The 14,234-nt window shown below is 39.2% G+C and overlaps 1 protein-coding gene across 2 annotated transcripts in view; it reads left to right on the forward strand.

Annotated features, from left to right (window-relative positions):
* soat2 (sterol O-acyltransferase 2) overlaps positions 1 to 7,380 on the forward strand; it is an 18,612-nt gene extending 11,232 nt beyond the window's left edge. The window contains exons 8-16 of one of the 2 annotated variants that reach the window (XM_067458727.1): positions 678 to 768; positions 869 to 953; positions 1,042 to 1,087; positions 2,613 to 2,742; positions 2,962 to 3,059; positions 4,461 to 4,559; positions 4,645 to 4,780; positions 5,502 to 5,647; positions 7,065 to 7,380. In XM_067458727.1, the coding sequence (XP_067314828.1) occupies positions 678 to 768; positions 869 to 953; positions 1,042 to 1,087; positions 2,613 to 2,742; positions 2,962 to 3,059; positions 4,461 to 4,559; positions 4,645 to 4,780; positions 5,502 to 5,647; positions 7,065 to 7,118 (885 nt within the window). In that variant the 3' untranslated portion in view covers positions 7,119 to 7,380. The remainder of the gene's footprint in view (positions 1 to 677; positions 769 to 868; positions 954 to 1,041; positions 1,088 to 2,612; positions 2,743 to 2,961; positions 3,060 to 4,460; positions 4,560 to 4,644; positions 4,781 to 5,501; positions 5,648 to 7,064) is intronic. The other variant, XM_067458728.1, reaches the window with a different exon arrangement.
* The last annotated feature ends 6,854 nt before the right edge of the window (positions 7,381 to 14,234 follow it).

Genomic DNA, 14,234 nt, shown 5'->3' on the forward strand with positions numbered 1-14,234 from the left:
TTATAATTAAATCAAATAAACTATATATAATTTAATGATAATAATTTAAATATTATTATTTATTATATAAGACAATGTTTTATATGATCTACATGATAATTTAAGTTACAAATATAATTGAATGATTATTAAACCAAAATAATACACTATATATATAATATAATTAATATAATATAATATTATATAACATAAGATAACATAATATAATATAACATAATATAATATATAATATAACATAACATAATATAATAATTAATATAATATAATAACATAATATAACATAACAACATAATATAACAATATAATTAATATAATATAATATAATATAATATAATATAATATAATATAATATAATATAATATAATATAATATAATATAATAGATATGAAGGTAGAACTGTAATAAATGAATGGATAACGAACTGGGTTTTAATAATATTGTGCCAGACTCGAAGCCATGCCCAGTGGTTTGTGCCAATGTTCATTTGGGGTTCAGGGACAAAAGTCTGCTGCCCTTTGCCAAACTAATAAATTACTCAATTACTGGCATCATATCATACATATGAAACCAGACATGCTCAAAAAGAGGGTCAGAGGTCATAGTTTCTGAATCGTAGTCGATGTGATGTTTCCTCATCTGTGTATGAAGATCTTCCAAATCCTGCTTTTACTCCTCAGATCAGATTTGTGATGAAGAGCTACTCGTTTATCCGTGAAACCGCACATGCCGTCCTCAAAAACACAGCCCAGAAGGGTAAGGCTGTTAAAGGTACCGTCAGTCTTCAGGTTATATGTATTGAACATTTATTGGTCATATACTGAAACGCAGGGTTGAGGTTTATCTCTGACCTTCACGTCTGTTTTCCCAGATGAACCGCTGCGATATCCGTCCCTCTCCAGTTATTTGTACTTCCTGTTTTGCCCGACTCTGATCTACCGTGAGATCTATCCGCGGTAAACGCTTCTTGTTGTGCCAGAAAACTGCATTATGACTTGACAAACTCAAAAATCAATATCCTCCGTGTTTGTTGTTCCCTTTCAGAAACCCGTACATCAGATGGAACTATGTTGGCATGAACTTTCTAAAGGTGGGATTGACTAATCACAAACTGTAACACGTATCTGGGTCATGTTTCATCTAAAAAATTAAGATAAGAAAATAAAATATTGTATTTTGCATTAAGAAAAAAAATGCAAAAAGCAATGTTATGTATTGTAACATTATTATCAATATAAATACAAACTCAAACACCCTTTAATTCGTATTACTTTTATAATAAAAATCATCAACAAATTTATACATTGATCATGCATAATATTATGACCTTAATATTGTGTTCGCCCGTCGAGGCATGGACTCCACAGACCTCTGAAGGTGTGCTGTGGTATCTGGCACCAAGATGTTAGCAGCAGATCCTTTAAGTCCTGTAAGTTGCGAGGTGGATCGGAATTGTTTGTCCGGCCCATCCCACAGATGCTCGATTGGATTGAGATCTGGGGAATCTGGAGGCCGAGTCGACGCCTCAAACTGGTTGTTGTGCTCCTCAAACCATTCCTGAAGCATTTGTGCTTTGTGTCAGGAGCATTATCCTGCTGGAAGAGCCACAGCCACCAGAATACCGTTTCCATGAAAGGCTGAACATGGTCTCAGCAATGCTTAGGTAGGTGGAGCGTGTCAAAGTAACATCCACATGGATGGAGGACCCAAGGTTTCCCAGCAGAACATTGGCCAAAGCATCACACTGCCTCTGCCGGCTCGCCTTCTTCCCATAGTGCATCCTGGGGCCATGTGTTCCTCAGGTAAGCCACACACACACACCCGGCCATCCACGTGATGTAGAAGAACACGTGATTCCTCAGACCAGGCCACCTTCTTCCATTGCTCCGTGGTCCAGTTCTGATGCTCATGTGCCACGTGTCGGCGGGGTCAGGGGTCAGAGGTCACCCTGACTGGTCCATATGCCTCAAACTGAGCTGCTCTGTGTATTCTGACAGCTTTCTATCAGAACCAGCATTAACTTCTGGAGCAGTTTGAGCTCCAGTAGCTCGTCTGTTTGATCGGACCCCACGGGCCAGCCTTCGCTCCCCACGTGCATCAATGAGCCTTGGCCGCCCATGACCCTGTGGCCGGTTCTCCACTGGTTTTCCTTGGAGCACTTTTGATAGATACTGACCACTGCAGACCGGGAACAGCCCACAAGAGCTGCAGTTTTGGAGATGCTCTGACCCAGTCGTCTAGCCGTCACAATCTGGCCAAACTCGCTCAAATCCTTACGCTTGCCCATTTCTCCTGCTTCACACACATCAACTCTGAGGACTAAATGTTCACCTGCTGCCTAATATATCCCACCCACTAACAGGAGCCGTGATCAAGAGATCATCAGTGATATTCACCGGTCATAATGTATAAGTATATTAAAATGTATATTATAAATAAAACAAAAAAACTTCTGCAGATGATCTTATATACTCAATCTGTCCGTATTATTGGGTGTTTGATTTCCTAATTCTAAATAAATAAATAACATTTGAAAAGGACATTTACAGTATATTTAACAGAAAATAATGAGATTCGCCCACCGTAAGGATCACGTGTTCCTGTCTTCCTGGCAGATCTTGGCCAGTCTGTTCTATCTGTACTTCATCCTGGTGCGCTTGTGCATCCCAGTGTTCAGGAACAAGAGCAACCAGCCATTCAGCACACGCACACTCATCCTGGCGCTCTTTCACGCCGCTTTTCCAGGTACGTACAACACAAAACGGTGGCTTCTGCAAGAGTTTCTCTCACACACACACACGCACGCACGCACGCACGCACGCATCCAAATGCAACATTTTGACTCTGAAAGACTTCATTTCAGATGTTGTCACCTGGGATGTGGAGAGTCTGTTAATATTAAGAAACAACTGTTTATCATTCAGGCAGTCTGTGTGATTTCAGTCTCTGGTTGATTGTGTTCAGGGATGCTCATGTTAATGTTGGGCTTCTACGCATTTCTGCACTGTTGGCTCAATGCTTTTGCTGAGATGCTGCGTTTCGCTGACCGGATGTTTTACAAGGTAAGTGGACTCTTGTTAGTTTAAAGCCAGTGTTATAAACTATTTTATATATATGCTATAATGCCAAAAGTTTTGGGATGCCTGCCTTTACCTGCACATGAACTTTAATGCCATCCCATTGTTAATCCGTTTGGTTTAATATGGAGTCGGCCCACCCTCTCTAACAGCTTCAGCTCTTCTGGGAAGGCTTTCCTCAAGGTTTAGGAGTGTGTTTATGGGGATTTTTGCCCATTCTTCTAGAAGCTCATTTGTGAGGTCAGGCACTGATGTTGGACGAGAAGGCCTGGCTCTCAGTCTCCGCTCTAATTCACACAGGACTCTGTGCAGGCCAGTCAAGTTCCTCCACACCAAACTCCTCATCCATGTCTTTATGGACCGACGCTTTGTGCACTGGAGCGCAGTCATGCTGGGACAGGAAGGGGCCGTCCCCAAACTGAAACATGAAATTGTCCAAAATGTCTTGGTAAAGCATTAAGAATTCCTTTCACTGGAACTAAGGGGCCAAACCAAACCCCTGGAAAATAACCACACCCCACAATCCCCCCTCCACCAAACTTTACACTTGGCAAAATGCAGTCAGGCAAGTCCCGTTCTCCTGGCGACCGCCAAACCCAGACTCGTCCATGTGATTGTCAGACTGAAGCATGATTGGTCGCTCAGAGAACACGTCTCACTGCTCTAGAGTCCAGTGGCGGCTGCTTTACTCCACTGCATCCCACGCTTTGCATTGCTCTTGGTGATGTAAGGCTTGGATGAGCTGCTCTGCCATGGAAACCCATTCCATGAAGCTCTCTCCGCTGTTCTTGAGCTCATCTGAAGGCCACAGAAGTTTGGAGGTCTGGAGCTGTTGACTCTGCAGAAAGTTGGAGACTTCTGCTCACTGTGACCCTCAGCATGCGCTGACCCCGCTCTGGGATTTATCACTTCGTGGCTGAGTTGCTGTTGTTCCCAATGGCTTCCACTTTGTTATAATCCCACTAACAGTTGAGCGTGGACTATTTAGTAGTGAGGAAATGTCAGGAATGGACTTATTGCACAGGTGTCAGCCTATCACGGCCCCACGCTTGAGTTCACTGAGCTCCTGAGAGCGACCCATTCTTTCACTAATGTGTGTAGAAGCGTCTGCAGGCCTAGAGCTGGAGTTATACACCTGTGGCCATGAAGGGATTGAACACCGGAACTTATTTGGAGGGGCGTCCCAATACTATTGGTAATATAGTGTTTAAACATAGAAACCCTTCACAACAAGGCTCCATTTTTTAACTACATTAGTAGTTAAACGAAAAATCCTAAATTTCAACATTTACGAATACAATAGACCTGAACTGTCATGAACGAACCATGAACAGTTGTATTTTTATTAACTAACATAGAATAAATACTGTAATAAATGTATTGCAGGACTGGTGGAACTCGACTTCCTTTGCCAATTATTACCGCACGTGGAACATCGTCGTCCATGACTGGCTCTATTATTACTGCTACAGAGACTTCCTCCGGGTGAGCACTGACACTCATGAATCTCACTGTTGAAATGCCTGTCGTGTTATTAATTCTGATTATGAATCTCTGCTGAACCCCTCAGCTGTCAGGTTATAAACTCCGCTCGGTGGCCACACTGTCTGTGTTTGCCGTTTCTGCAGTAGTTCATGAATACGCCTTCACCATGGGCTTCGGATTCTTCTACCCGGTGATGTTCTGTACATTCGCCGGCATCGGTGGTAAGAACGCAAGACAATCTGAACATGCAAAATTGAATTATGAAAATATGAATGCATTCCTAAAACTTTCCCAAATGGTCATGCACAGTTTGGTTGAAGTGCTTGTAATTGATAAAAAAAATTGATTTTAACTCTGTTCCAAAACCTTGATTTTAATAATGTATTAGTAAATATTGACATTAAAATTAATAAATGCTTTAGAAGCATTTTTCATTGTTAGTTCATGTTAAATGAAGCGGTAACACTTTAGTATAGGGAACACATTCACTATTAACTACGACTTTTGCCTCAATAAACTCCTCATTTACTGCTTATTAATAGTTAGTAAGGTAGTTTTTGTAGTGTTTAAGTTTAGGTGTTGGGTCGGATTAAGGGATGTAGAAAAAGGTCATGCAGAATAAGGCATTAATATGTGCTTTATCAGAGCTAATAAACAGACAATATCATAGTAATATGCATGCTAATAAGCAACTAGTTAATAACTAAACATTGGTGTTACCAATGAAGGTACTTTTTTTTATTGTAAAGTGTATTTTTATTTACTGTACGTATGCTGAACTTATTCTAAGATTTCCTCATCTGTAAAATAAATAAATATATTTATGCATTGCTGTCTTAAGATTTTGGCCAACATAAAATATCTAGACAGCTTGACGACTTGTTAGGAGCTCACTAGGGTTAAAGAGCAGGCAGAAATGAGTTTTTTTTTTTACCTTTCCAGTGGTGTTCAACTTCGCCATGAACGACAAGCGTAAGAGCCCGGTGTGGAACATCATCATGTGGGTGTGTCTGTTCATCGGTCAGGGCATCCACGTCTGTCTGTACTGTCTGGAGTGGTACGCGCAGATTCACTGCCCACGGACCGGGGTAAGACTGATCCGTGTGGATTGTGGAAAATTGCTTCCGTCACAGAATAAAAAACAAACATAAAAAATAAAATAAAAATCACAGCTTTTTATCTCACAATTCTGACTTCTCATAATACTGAATTTACACCTGGAAATTCTGACTTTTTCTCTCGTAATATCAAATTTACATTTCGCAATTCGGACCTTTTTCTAGTAATACCGAATTTACACCTCACAATTCTGACTTTTTTTTTCTCGTAATACCGAATTTACAAGTCTCAATTATGACTTTATTTTTTCGTAATACTGAATTTACACCTCAAAATTCTGACCTTTTTCTTGTAATACCGAATTTACAAGTCGCAATTATGATTTTTGTAATACCGAATTTATACCTCGTAATTCTGATCTTTTTCTCGTACTACTGAATTTACAAGTCGCAATTCTGACCTTTTCCTCGTAATACCGAATTTACACCTCACAATTTTGACTTTTTTTTTTCTCGCAATACCAAATTTACATCTCGCAATTCTGAAATGTTTTCTCGTAATACCGAATTTACACCTCGCAATTCAGATTTTTTTCTCAAATACCGAATTTACACCTCGCAATTCTGACATTTTCCTCTAAAATACTGAGTTTGCATCTCGAAGTTCTGACTTCTCATAATAAGAGTTTAAATGGCAAAATTCAGTTTTTATTTTAATCTCGCAATTCTGACCTTTTTTTTTACACCTCGAAATTCAGACACGAATGAAGCTAATAAATCGCACTATTCGTGCGTAGTTAGATGCTGCGTGACATTCACTACACAACAGACGCAAATTTGCATCATGGGAGGAGCTTCTGCCAGGCGGCTCGTCTCTTTGCGAAATGGCTGACATGGATTTGCACGCGGCCAAAGCTCCCAAACGCACAATAAAAACACTCACACTTGCTCTTTGATTATCGGATCACTGTTTGATCACAAAAGCTCAAAGTGCAGATGTCGCTCAAAGACACTGATGATTAAGTTCAGGATTAGGTTACAAGACCAGCAAAGTCAGCTGAAGAACACCCTGACAGATGGTGCGAGACGTGGTGACAGCTCAGAAAAGCAAAGTAATGAAAGAAGAGGTAGCAGAATAGAGGTGGCAAAAAAGCGAACTGTACAAATGGTAATTTAATCACATGACAACCTCCACTTGGTGGCACTACAGGGTCACTTTGAGTAAATCACCATTTCATTGCAAGTCAAAAGGGTTTTTGAACAACACAAGGGTGAGCAAATTACAAGAAAATATTCCTTTTTGTGTGAACTGTCCCTTTAAGAACAGGCATGTCTTTGTTCATTGCTCCTCCAACACTAATGCGATCAATGTTCATTTTCTGTACTGCCATGCCATAAACCATATTTAACAAGTTCATGGTTTCATGTTTGCATTTTCTTAAAACAGACAAGCTTCTGGGAGCTAGTGACGCCACGATCATGGACGTGCGGTTACCAGTGACCAACATCAGCTTCAATATTTGCTTGTTAATAATGTGCTTCGTAAGGGACCAGGCGTGACATACTTTTTGACACATTATGAAATGTTACAAAACATGCTTGATGAAGCACATCAGCCTCTGTAAATGCTGCTTTGTTTAACTGAATGATCTTATCTTGATGACTGTATATATTTTATTAATGAATATAATAATGCAGATTATGAACAAAATGTTATACTTTGGTTTTTTTTTTAAATAATAAAATTGTACTTTTTAAGCTTATGGAAGAGTAAATGCAACTTGTTTTATATCCTGAATTTATGTTGTAGTCAAAAAATTGCAATAAATCTAATAATTTTATGAAAAATCTGTACAATCATATATGTGTGTGTGTGTGTGTGTGTGTGTGTGTGTGTGTGTGTGTGTGTGTGTGTGTGAAATATACTGATATACACTGACCAGGCATAACATACTGACCACCTTCCTAAAATGTTTTGGTCCTCCTTTTGCTGACCCGTCGAGGCATGGACTCCCTGAAGGTGTGCTGTGGTATCTGGCACCAAGTTGTTAGCAGCAGATCCTTTAAGTTGCGAGGTGGATCGGACTTGTTTGTTCAGCTCATCCCACAGATGCTCGATTGGATTGAGATCTGGGGAATCTGGAGGCCGAGTCGACGCCTCAAACTGGTTGTTGTGCTCCTCAAACCATTCCTGAAGCATTTGTGCTTTGTGTCAGGAGCATTATCCTGCTGGAAGAGGCTTGCGGCCTTGTCCTTTACGCACTGAAATTCCTCCAGATTCCTTGAATCTTGTAATTATGTTATGCACTGTTGAATGTGAAATATCCAAATCTCTTCCTATCTTTCTTTGAGGAACATTGTTTTTAAACATTTCAATAATTTTCTCACGTATTTGTTGGCAAACTGGCGATCCTCGGCCCATCTTTGCTCCTAAAGGATTAGATCTTTCTTGGATGCTGCTTTTGTACCAAATCATAATTTCAATCACCTGTTGACATCACCTCTTTCAAATCACATCATTATTTAACCCTTTTACCTCATTACTAGCCCTAAATTGCTCCTGTCCCAACTTTTTTTGAAACGTGTTGCAGGTCTGAATGACAGGAAAGGATGCATATTTACAAATGACATGAAGTTGACCAGACAAAACATGAAATATTTTGTGTTCATATTGTCTGCAATGAAAAACAAGTCAAAGATAATTTTGAAATCACTACTTTCATTTTTTATTTGCGTTTTCCAAACTGTCCCAACTTTTCTGATTTGGGGTTGTAGTTAAGATGTTCTCAACCTTGGAGGAAACCAGTATTCTCTGGAGTTTGTGTGTGTGTGTGTGTGTGTGTACCAGATCTGTGCAGGCCTAATCTTTAATGAGCCGAAGAGAGCGCATGTTACGCCTCTCTTCATCAAACTGCACTGGTTGCCAATGGCTGCTCGCATCAAATTCAAGGCACTAGTTATCGCCTACAAAACAACCACTGGCTCTGCACCAATATACCTAAACTCACTTGCTCAGACTTACACACCCTCCAGAAGCTTGCGTTCTGCGAACGAGCGGCGCCTCGTGGTTCCATCCCAAAGAGGCATGAAATCGCTCTCACGGACATTTTCCTGGACCGTTCCTACCTGGTGGAATGACCTGCCGATCTCAATTCGTGCTGCCGAGTCTGTAGCCATTCTTAAAAAACATCTTAAGACACATCTTTTCCAATTGCACTTGACCAATACAGAATAGCACTTACTGATCACCACAGCAACGACCAAAAGCGCACACTCCTGGATCATATCTACGTCTCTCATCCGGATTTGTGCCTTCAGGCGGGTATGTTACATAGTTATCATAACTATCAGAATCCAGTGTTCTGTATATTGCGTAGGTGAGTTTTTGTTGTAGATGGCTATTGCTGCGCGTTTAGCTAGAATACAAAACCAACCCATTGGGCCACTGAATCTGCATTAACGACAACAGCTGGGGCAACAGCCTTAGTCCTAATGGGTTGTTATCATAGCTATCAAAATCCAGTGTTCGGCACTTTGCGGACGTGAGTTTTTGTTGTAGATGTCTGTATATAAAAAAAAAAACGAAAATTGTTGTGTACTGTGCTAATTAATTGAGATTTCTTACAGCTCTTACAGGTTTTTGGCCTTGTCTGTTCCGTTGCTTCTATTACTCTCCCCTTTTTTGTAAGTCGCTTTGGATAAAAGTGTCTGCTAAATGATTAAATGTAAATGTAAATGTAATGTTGGAGATGGACATTTCTGCAGAAAACGCCAGACTTGAAGATGGTTATCGGTGGTCTATGAGGTCACTGTGATGTAATTCTGGTTATGGGGCGACGACTTGTCTACCTAGTTTGGCGATATGTGCTCCAACCTGAAAGTTGCTTTCATTGCATTTTATCTGAGCCAATCAGAATGACGTGGATAAGACCTTGAAAACAGTATAACTGTTGGGAAAATTGTATGTACGATATGGCGAGGCAACGAGACGGTGAGAGCGGGAGCGCGCCCTACGAACTCCTTGTGAGACTTGAAGCTGGCTTCTGCTTTTGAAACTGCAAACTATTCTTAAGTAAATTTTTCTTTGACTCTTTGTCTTCATTTCTTCACTACTGGTCCTGGGTCATAAGCTGTTAACCCCTAACAAAGGGCCATTCGTTAACATTATTAATGCATTAACTAACAACAGGGGTTTTGGCACCAGAGGAACCTTTTCATAGTTTCTAGAACTAATGGTGGAAGTACCACTAATAGGAACGGTTTTAGATCTAGGAACGCCTTTTGGGGAACTAAATCAGCTCCTACTTCAGAATAGAGCCTAACCCAGCACAATGGAAACCACCAGTGACGTAAGTGTAAAGTGTCTTTTAGCAGAAGCTTTTATACAAGCAACTGAAAAATGAAGAACATCACACAAGAGCAAGAAATGTGTGATACTGAGAAAGGAAGTTTTAAGAGTAAACGAGAGTAATGCAGAAGCGAATATGCAGAAAGAGAGAGAGAGAAGCGGGAACAAGATGAGCATATTTCTTCTTTTGGAAATGTGTTTAAAGGTAGAAGAGCTTCGTTCCTCAGGAATGTTGGTTTTATGAGACGTGACATTTTCAGGAGCTCATTTAAAAGAGGCCGTTGAGGGTGTGCGAATGGTAAAAACGTTTAACTCACGGTTTAACTTTAGCAGTTGCTATGGGGAGGTTACTGAAGACTATCAGGGCTTCTACAAGTTTTATGAAGGTCAATTAAGGTCATTAAAGAAAATGTAAGGAATAAATTGAAGGGAACACGTCACTCTGTTCTCTAAATGTAAAGGTCTAAGCACACAATGAGTTGTATTAGTGACACTTCAAAGTGTGAAACAGATCTCCACAACTTTAATTTTACAAAAAATATGCATAAAAGAATAGTTCACCCAAAAATGGAAATTATCCCATGATTTGCGCTCCCTCAAGTCATCATAGGTGTGCAATGACATTCTTCTTTCAGACGAATAAAATCAGTTATATTAAAAACTTTGACCCTCGAACCCTTGACGTATGCGTATTGACAAACGCAGAAGCCCAAAGGATAGACCTAAGAAAACCGTAACATCAGGGGATACTCCGCTTTGCTTCAGAAGGCCTTTATTAACCCCGGAGTGGTGCGAAGCAGTTATATGATGGATGGATGCACTTTTAAGACTTAAAAAATGACCCAACAAGTCACTGCCATTATAAAGTTTTGTATTATTATAAAGATTGTGTTCGTCTGAAAGAAGAGTGTCATTAGGCATGTGCCGATATCAATTTTTCATGTTGCGATTAATTGATGGAAGTTTTATCACGATATACGATATTATCACGATATTGAAATAAGTTGCAAAAAAAGTGTTGCCATAGCATAACAGCTTTAAGAACTATTTTTGTAAGAACAAAAATAACTGAATGTTTAAATACAATAATGCACCAAACATATATACACCTCTGGAAAAAAATTAAGAGACCCCTCATTGAGAAATCAATGTTATGTGGTCTCTTGATTTTTTTCAGAGCTGTAAAAGTTCAATTTTCAAACAGATTAAAGTGCAAAAGAATTAGGCTATAAAGAACAACAGGTGGCTTACAAATTACAATAAGGTCTCATTATTTAATGCATTAACTAAGATTGAGCAATAGCTACATTTGATACAGAAAGTATAATGTTTTTGTTAATGTTAGTTAAGAAATATTGATCATTGTTAGTTTTATCTTAGGTCCATTAACAAAGTTATTTTGATTTTAATGTTATTAAACAGTAACTAAGAAATTAACATAGAATGATTAATTCTTTATAAGTATTTTTCATAGTCAGTGTTAACTAATGAAGTCCTATGTCTCAAAGTTTTACTGAACAATAACAAATAATCAGAACAGTTCTAATTATTAGGGCATTTTGTAGTCCAGATTAAAACATAAAAATGTTTAAGTTTGAAAATAAATAGCCTATTAAGTCTTTAAGTATTAAGTATTTGGTGCTTTGATGAACAACATTGAGATTACAAAAACGAATGGCTGTTTTAAAAACTACACACGTTTTTTTTGTTTGTTTGCTGGTTTCCGGGGTAAGCGCTGTATTCTGCAGTTCATCAGCGCCCTCTGCTGTCACTGAGCGGCACTTCAGCAGCGCGTCTCCTTCACCGGTTCAGTCATGTGCAAACTCACGTCGGGCTTGTTTATATCTGAGCGTGTGTCCCTTTGACGCAGAATACAGCGGTGTTGAGCATTTATACAGTTGATGGGCAAAGTATTCTTGAATGCATTATAAAAAAAATTATAAATTGTTAATAAATTATTATTTACGATATTTTAAAGTGCCCACAATAACAATTTGAGTAAGTAATTAATATGGTGCTTTACCGCCATCTTGTGGTGGAGCTTTATAAGTAACGTGGGGGAGAGGACGCTGGCGTTGTCTGTTCGCCGCTTCTCCACCCACAAATCATGTTACTATACTATTAGATTTAAATTTTATTTTATTTTATTATGTTTGTGACTTGTCTAACAGTCAGAGCTACAATTGGGACTTATGCTGTTTGCTGGCAGCCACTGAGAGGACGTTGTTCACCGTTCTCCACCGCTTCTCTAATGTTTATGTTTGAATTGCTGCGGTTGGTTCTGGTTTGGAGGACATTTGATGTTGCTCGCTGCGACTGCTCACTGGTGGTCTCCCTTGGGCTTGAGCTGCATGGTGGCTGAAGTTTGCACCGGGCTAGCGTCATCCGGGCCATAGTCATCAGCGTCCGGCATGATGTTGGGATGTTCCGCTTCTCGGCTGCGCCGCTGTTCCGTCTTGCATTGCGGCCGTGGAGCGGCTTGGACTTCTGCGCCGACCCCGGTGTGTCCACAGAAGTGCCCGGAGAGCTTTGTCTGCCTCCTGCATGGTGCTGCGGCGATCCCCACTGTCTGAATCGTCAAGAAGACCCATCATCTGGTCTTCAGCTGTCATGCCTCGACGACATCATCAGGACACTGCCGCTGGGAGAAATTTAAAACATGGAGTGGACCATAGTGTGCTGCGGAGCTAACAGAGACTTCCACCATCAGCTCTGTTTCTGTTCTGTTTTTTTTTTTGTGTTGGTTGATTGTTTGTAGTATTCTATATGTTTACATGTTATTCTTTTTTTTTTTTTTTTTTTCCCCTTTGTTGCACTTTGAGATTCTTCGGAATGAAAAGTGCATTATAAATAAAATCTATTATTATTATTATTAATAACAATATCGTGCATATTCATTATCGTGATAAATCGCATTATCGAAAATCGGCACATGTCTAAGTGTCATACACACCTGGATGACCTGAGGGAGAGTAAATCATGGGGAAATCTTCATTTTTGGGTGAACTAACCCTTTAACGTTTGAGATGATCTTGGGAAATCTTATTAAAGTGATTTTATGATAAAACAAGAGCAAATATCTGCCAATGGGCTCATTAAAACTTAAGTCATTTTCATACCCAATGACAGAATTTTTTTATTTTTTTTTAAGCATAAACTCACTTAATTTTGTTCAATTTCTCATAAAACAACACTTAATTTCTTCATTTTGCATGTCATTTAATGTCTCTTTATCTAAGGATGTTTTAAATTTTAGCTGGAAAACAAAAATCCTGAGGACAAACGTCATTTTTGTTTTGCAGTGCATGCAATTAAATGTAAGGCCCTATGAAATGTGTCTATTTATTTTTTTGTTTAATAGTTTATTGTTTTAATTTTTCTGGACTCTTCTTTAATGGTCACATTAAATTTGACTGACTTTCTATTATCTTCGGACACAACATGAAGATATTTGTAATGAAATGGGAAAGATTTCTGTCCCTCCATTGACAGTCTGAGCAACTTCCACTGACGCTTTAGGAAAGTTCATAAAGAGATCCTAAAACTGATCCATATTACCGAGTTTATTACCGAGAAGAGACTCGATGGCTTTATATGATGAAGGAAACTCTTACGGGTTCGTCCTCTTACATTAGGAAGAGTAACCAATAATCATTTTCATTTTTGGGTGAACTGTCCCTTTAAAGTGTCTGACCTACTTTTGATTTATTCACACAAACTTTAACAAATTCCGTGATATCCTGCTTTACACAGTTAACTCCATTTTTATGTTTTTACAATTCCGTTCATGTTTTCTACCACACCGAAATCATATGGCCCTAATTTAATATCATATTTATGACTTCATGTCATTGAAGTCATATTTAAGGCCTTTATATTGTGAAAGGTCAAATCAAGACTTTTTTTTTAGGACTGTGGAAACCCTGACTATACAAAATTAAGAGTGCAAAACGACATAGCACTATTTTATACTCAACTTTCTCACCAGTTCATTACCGTGTGCCAAACAACAATCTGACATCTCTTATCGCATGTTTTATTGACTATCAACACAAAAATAGAAGCAGACAAAGAAACCACCGACTACACAACACAGTGTTACAGCATCGAAACCGAAACATGAGCACTGCATTAATATGTAATGCACAACGAATGTTTCAGCATGATCGTTTCCAACTAAAAACATTTAATCCCATCCTACAACGATCGGAGTGCACAGCAGGAGTGATTCAATGCGTTTCGCCGTCGTTTTGGTCAGGATCGACAACC

This window comes from Pseudorasbora parva, chromosome 12, assembly GCF_024679245.1.
Source record: "Pseudorasbora parva isolate DD20220531a chromosome 12, ASM2467924v1, whole genome shotgun sequence".
NCBI classification, from domain to species: Eukaryota; Metazoa; Chordata; class Actinopteri; order Cypriniformes; family Gobionidae; genus Pseudorasbora; species Pseudorasbora parva.